Source organism: Eimeria mitis, genomic scaffold, assembly GCF_000499745.2.
Source record: "Eimeria mitis Houghton genomic scaffold, Emh_scaff3414, whole genome shotgun sequence".
Classification (NCBI taxonomy): domain Eukaryota; phylum Apicomplexa; class Conoidasida; order Eucoccidiorida; family Eimeriidae; genus Eimeria; species Eimeria mitis.
Genome location: NW_024015242.1, coordinates 1 through 6,037, shown reverse-complemented (window position 1 = coordinate 6,037; position 6,037 = coordinate 1). Strand labels below are relative to the sequence as shown.

At 48.3% G+C, this 6,037-nt stretch overlaps 1 protein-coding gene across 1 annotated transcript; it reads left to right on the top strand.

The window, feature by feature from the left end:
* Nucleotides 1-3,685: 3,685 nt before the first annotated feature.
* Nucleotides 3,686-5,845, top strand: EMH_0065750 (uncharacterized protein; the record flags this gene model as incomplete). Its single annotated transcript, XM_038022577.1, is given in 2 exon segments — nucleotides 3,686-3,707; nucleotides 3,711-5,845. Coding segments are annotated over 2 exon segments (2,157 nt in total).
* Between the last annotated feature and the right edge of the window lie 192 nt (nucleotides 5,846-6,037).

The window sequence follows — 6,037 nt, the reverse complement described above, 5'->3', positions numbered from 1 at the left end:
ATTGAAAGAGAAAACCCCAAATTAGGGGGAATTACGCCCTGGGTATTGTTCGGTTTGTTTACCGTTGGACCATCAGGGGTGCTCCCGGGGGTAGTCCCCGGTCCTGGTACGCTAATGCGGCTGGTAATCGTCTGCACCCTCCTTGCGGTTTGTTCGCGCTGATGGGTGCTCTGCGGTAATGTGCTCTAAGGGATTGCCGCTAACTGACTTACGTCTGACTATGAACTCAACATCTAATGATTATGCAATGAATGGCATCGCCTCCATATCGAACCTAATATAACTATCGCATTGCAGTGCGCAAGCTCTACACAGCCAAACCCAAGCACCAGACCGCATGATGCTGGTCATATCGGCTGCATCGCTTATTTGTTGTAATCTTTATGTAAAATTAGATGGATAAAACTTCTGTACTTGCTTATTAAATATTAAATAACGGCAGAAACCTCTTCTACTAATTATCTCCCCCTCTATCGTCCGCTTGAGATGAGGCGACCGCCTGTAGTGCTCCGATACTGCAATACATGAGTTGCATGAGCTTCGTTAGAGAGAAGAGGTCGTTTATGGGTTACGGCACTCGATTTTATATGTACTGATTGCAGGGGAATCACTTGAAGGTATCGGCTTGAGCGGATTACCGCACAGCAGCCCTCAGAGGGAACAATCCACGTAGAGGGTGCAGACGACGACCCGACTCAGCAGAATGCCGGTTGCGGGAACTATCCACAGGAGCACCCTGAAGGGAAGTCGTGGGGTTCATTCGACAACCCCCCCCCAAAACTCAGCTTCTCATACATTTTGGAGTAATCGTTGTCGGCGAAACGTTAGTTGCGTTCCATACCTTCGCTATTGGAATGTGTTCTCCCGTCCAACTACGTCGCGGAGCAGCATACTGTAGTGCGTGATTGGTACAATACATCAGTTCTATTAGTTTCGTTAGAGAGGCGATGTCATTCATTAGAGAGGAGAATAAATGTTGTCATCGCTGTTACGCGTAATTCAGTTGGCGGCAATCCGTTAGAGCGGATTTCTGCGCATAACCCACCAGCGGGAACAACCTGCGAGGAGGGTAAGTACGAAAACCAGCCACAGTAGCATGCTGGGACGGAACAGTGGCTACCCCCGAAATTTTCTTGGAGATATAACGGTCAACCTACTTAACCCCCCGCCGAGAACCACGTTCCTCCTCATCGTTCGTTCCTTGCCCATCCTTGCTAATCACGGAATTGCTGCCTACCACTTGCTAGTTACGCTCTTGTCCCGGCTGTCGCGTAGGTGTGGGAGCCCAATCTAAACACTTCTGCGTCTACGATTGGATGCTAGCCTTTTCCTATCTGGCCTCTACGCTGATAACGTTATAATATATATAACCTGAGAAATTACAAATTACGTCTTCCATAACTATCCATTGAGGCATTGGTTTCCAGGGGTTCCCGAGTGTTCTAGGACAGCCCTGCTGAACCCCATGTCATTAAACATACGATGCTAGTGACCGTTGGTCTTCTTCCATTTATCGCGTCTTACGTTTAAGGCCCTGCTTAGTGCATTTACGGGTGTGCTATCGTTAACAGGTATTTCAGTCATTTACTATATAGACAACTCCCAAACATTCATCCGCGCCGACATGCACAGAGGCGCCCTACTGAACCCCAAGTGTAGTGTAGGCCAGTACAATTTTGTTGTTCTACTATGTACGCTAGATTCCCCGTTCTCCCTCCTAGAAGGAAATTCACACTTCCTAATTAGGAACACTATACTGCTTGTTCGCTGGCCTTTACCTAGGACGGAGGAGAGCCGCAATGTAGGTAAAGAATTAAAGCAAGAGTTTCCCAAAAGGAGCTGACCTCCTTCCCCTAGCCATAGGCGAACTGGACGTTGAGCTCAGGGCCTGGATGTTGCTGGGAGGAGGCAAGCAGAAGTGCGGTTGCAGCGCAACCCGCTGCGGCTGGTAGTACAAGCCAGCCCCACGCGTACACGCAAGGAAGCTTCACCGAAGCTTCCTTTGCTGCNCTGCGGCTGGTAGTACAAGCCAGCCCCACGCGTACACGCAAGGAAGCTTCACCGAAGCTTCCTTTGCTGCGTGCTTTACATCTGAATGTATTTGTAGAACGTTTGCAGGCATTTACAAGCAGCGTGCCAACACCAAGTGACAGCTTCTGCGCTAACTCATGCTGCAAACTCGATTTGCCGAGTATCACCTTGAGAATAGGAATACTCAGTCATCAACTCGAGCAACAGTGTAAACCTGGAGGCCAGACACATCCACGGTGCAGCTGCTGCCGATGGGTTGCGGCGGACCTAGGCGGCCTCAGGTATCGATCACCGAGTTCCCGGAGGGCCTTTAGGGTGTGGGCTACAAGGCTCATCGGATCTTCTATTTTTGCCTACTCCATCGACTGAAATCCTTTCGCGTCATGAACTTTAATATACCCCACATTTCGTTTCGTCGTCCATTGCCCCATCGGGTCTTCCGTCCCTACGCGTCTTGCCACTCGACGAAACCCCGATGGGGTGTCATCTCTACCCCAACGGGGTGTCATCTCTAGACAATTCGTGTCTAAATCTCAGCGCTCAGGGCTCTATTACAACGGATCAAACTGTTTTGTTCCCTTTAGAATTAAAAAGTTTCGGTTTCTGTTCTAACTAAGGGGCATTTCACCCTACCCTCCCTGCCCTGCCGAGCCGCAGCGCACTGCACCAGGCCATTAGACCGCCGCTCCCGGGGTCTCCCCCTGTTTCAAATATTTGTCTTCCACTTTTGTTGTATCCATAGTTCGTATTTACTTTCATTTTTGTTTGGTTTCTGTCTGCTTAATTTGTTTTTGGCCGCCCTTGTAATTTTTCTGTGTCTTCTGTGCTCCCCTCCGGCCTGNTCTGTCTGCTTAATTTGTTTTTGGCCGCCCTTGTAATTTTTCTGTGTCTTCTGTGCTCCCCTCCGGCCTGTGAAAGCACCTTCTTCTGCATATGCCCACAAAACACGAAAGACGAATGTCATGACACAGAGAAAAGAGTAAACGAAAACACATAAAAAACAAAGCAATCAAAATAAAGGACAAAAGAGGCAAAGAAGGCAAACGAGGCAAGCGACCAGAAGCAGCATCGATGTCTGTCCCCCCTGTACCCCTCGAGCGGTATGGCGAGCCTGCTGCAACCGATTTGTTTAGTGAGTCTTTTTTGTATTCTCCTTCATCAGGAGATGGATACGAAAGACAAGAAGCCAGATACGGGGGCCTGGGGGGGAGGGGGCAGCGCAGTGGGCGTTTAGTCGTCACCTTTCTTTTATTGGTTTCTGTCTTTGCTGTTATTCATCTTCTCTCTCGTTGTATTGCATTAAACAAGGAGAAGCAGCTACATGTACCAGCAGGAAGAAGACTGGCAGGGCGGAAGGGGAGAAAGTCAAAAGAAGAGGAAAAAACAGACAGTGAAGGAGAAGGGGCAGGCGACGGAGTCAGCCTCGTTGAAGATTTGTGTGGGGACGAGACAGAAGAAACACAACAAAATGCACCAGAAGTAAGACGACGCAGACGCAGGAAACAAGACCTAGGCCCAGGTTCTATTCTCCTGTGGGACGATATGGAATTGATCGAAACAGGAGGGGAAGAGGTAGAAGAAGAACTTACTTCTAGTGGTAGCGATGAGGATGATGTGCCGCCATCGAAGAGGACAAGGCAAGAGGAGTCAACGGATGAGGAGGAAGAGGCCTCTCCNTGATGTGCCGCCATCGAAGAGGACAAGGCAAGAGGAGTCAACGGATGAGGAGGAAGAGGCCTCTCCCCCCGTAACTCCTCCCTTTGTTGCTGGAGATTATGGTAGTGCTGCTGTGGCAACAGAAGCGATAGCGACAACAGAAGCAGCAGCGCCAACAGCAGCAACAGAAGAAGAAGATACAGCAGAAATTCTGCGGCAGCATATATTGCAGTATGTTGGCCAAATTTTAGCAGACGATGACGGGAGGACAGGAGGGGAAGAAGAAGTAGAGTACGCTGTATGGGATGATTTACTAACAGGCATGCAGGATACGCCGCCCATACAAGAAGGAGAGAAAGAAACGGGAGAAGAGAGGGAGAGGAAAAGAAGGAAACGAAAAAGTAAAGAAGAAAAAGGAGGGAATGGGAGGACAGTGCGCCAAAAAGATGCGCTTGAAGGCGTTCGGTCGCCTGCCCACAGCCCGCTTTGGTCTGATGATGGAGCAGAAGTAGAAACAAAAGCAGGAGAAGAAAAGGAGAAGGCAGAACAAGATACACCCGTACGAAAACGAAAGAAAGAAAGGGGAAACGAGAACGAGACAAAAAGAAGGAAACGAAAAAGGGAAGAAGAAAGAGGAGGGAAGCGGAGGCAAGTGCGCCAAAAAGATGCGTTTGACGGCGTTGGGTCGCCTGGCCTCAGCCCGCTTTGGTCTGATGATGGAGCAGAAGTAGGAAGGAAAGCAGGAGAAGAAGAGGAGAAGGCAGAGGAACATATACCCGTACAAGGACGAGGGAAAAAAACGGGAAACAAGAAGGAGACAAAAAGAAGGAAAGAAAAAAGGCAAGAAAAACGAGGAGGGCATGGGAGGCAAGTGCGCCGAGAAGATTCGTTTGGAAGCAGTGAGTCTCCTGACCTTAGCCCACTTTGGTCTGATGATGCATCAGAAGTAGGACTATATGCAGGAGAAGAAGAGGAAATCTCAGAAGAAGATACATCCTTTGCAGATTCTGGTGACGAGGGTCCTTCTACTGGTCCTAGTTTTGCACTGCTTACGAGACTTCAGCGGCGGGGAGGGAGGAGAAGAACAGAAAGAGAGTTCATAGGTAGGGCAGTAGGAAGTTTTAGATTCGATCCTAGTCAGCCATCTAAAGGACTAGTCCTAGTAAACCAGCGTGGACGAGGCTGGACGAGACAAGAGGCGTTACCGGAGGTGGAGGGAGAGCCTTTTTCCCCCTTATCTCCTCTCTATGCTGCTGGGGATCATGATGGTGCTGATGTAACAACAGAAGAGTCGTCAACAACAGAAACGGCGTCGCCTACAGCAACAACAGAAGAAGAAGATGCAGTAGAAGAACTGCACCAGCACATGGTGCTATACGTCGGGGATTTGTTAGCAGAAGATGAGGGGAGTATAGCAACAGAAGAATTAGATTACGCTGGATGGCTGGCATTACTAACAGACATGCAAGATATGCAGTCCATAGGAGAACGAGAGGAAGAGGCGGGAAACGAGGAGACAAAAAGAAGGAAACGAAGAAGGAAAGAAGAAAGAGGAGGGAAGGAGAGGCAAGTACGCCAAATAGATTCGACTGAAAACGATTGGCTGCCTTTCCTCAGCCCGTTTTTGTCCGATGATGAATCAGAAGTAGGAACAAGAGCAGGAGAAGAAAAGGAAAAGTCCGAAGAAGATACACGTGTTACAGATTCTGGTGACGAGGGTCCTTCTACTGGTCTTAGTGCTGCACAGCGTAAGAGAGTGCAGCGGCGGAGAAGGAGGAGAAGAAGAGAAGGCAGTTTCTTAGCTAGTGTAGCAGCAGCATTCCCGTTCGATCCTCGTTATCAACCTCAAGGAACAGTCCTAGTAAATCCCATTGGTTGCCCGTCTGATGAAGAGGAAGAACAACAACAGCAACAAGAAAAAGAACAACAACTGCAACAAGAAAAAGAAGAAAGAGAAGAGGGGATGGAAGAACGAACAAGAAGACATACATCGAGACAACTGGAATACACCGTTCGTGTACCACATATCGGCGCCTCGTACGTCGTTGGCAGCAAAGAAATCACAGACGAAAGTGTAAGGATTTATGATTCGTTCTGTTATTTTATGGATTTTGCTGCTGGTTTTGTCATTATAAATAGAAATAAGGAAGTGATGTAGTAACTGATGAGTAGTTGCATTATTACCAGTGGAAAAGGGAAAGCAACTGGGAAAGGAACTGGCGGTGGATTTATGACTAGTTTAATTCCTATAAACAGAAAAGAAAAGAGAAGTGTATATAAACACACGTGAAAAAACAGAGAGTTGGGATCCTGTTAGAGCAGGAACAATAAACAAACGAACAAACAAATG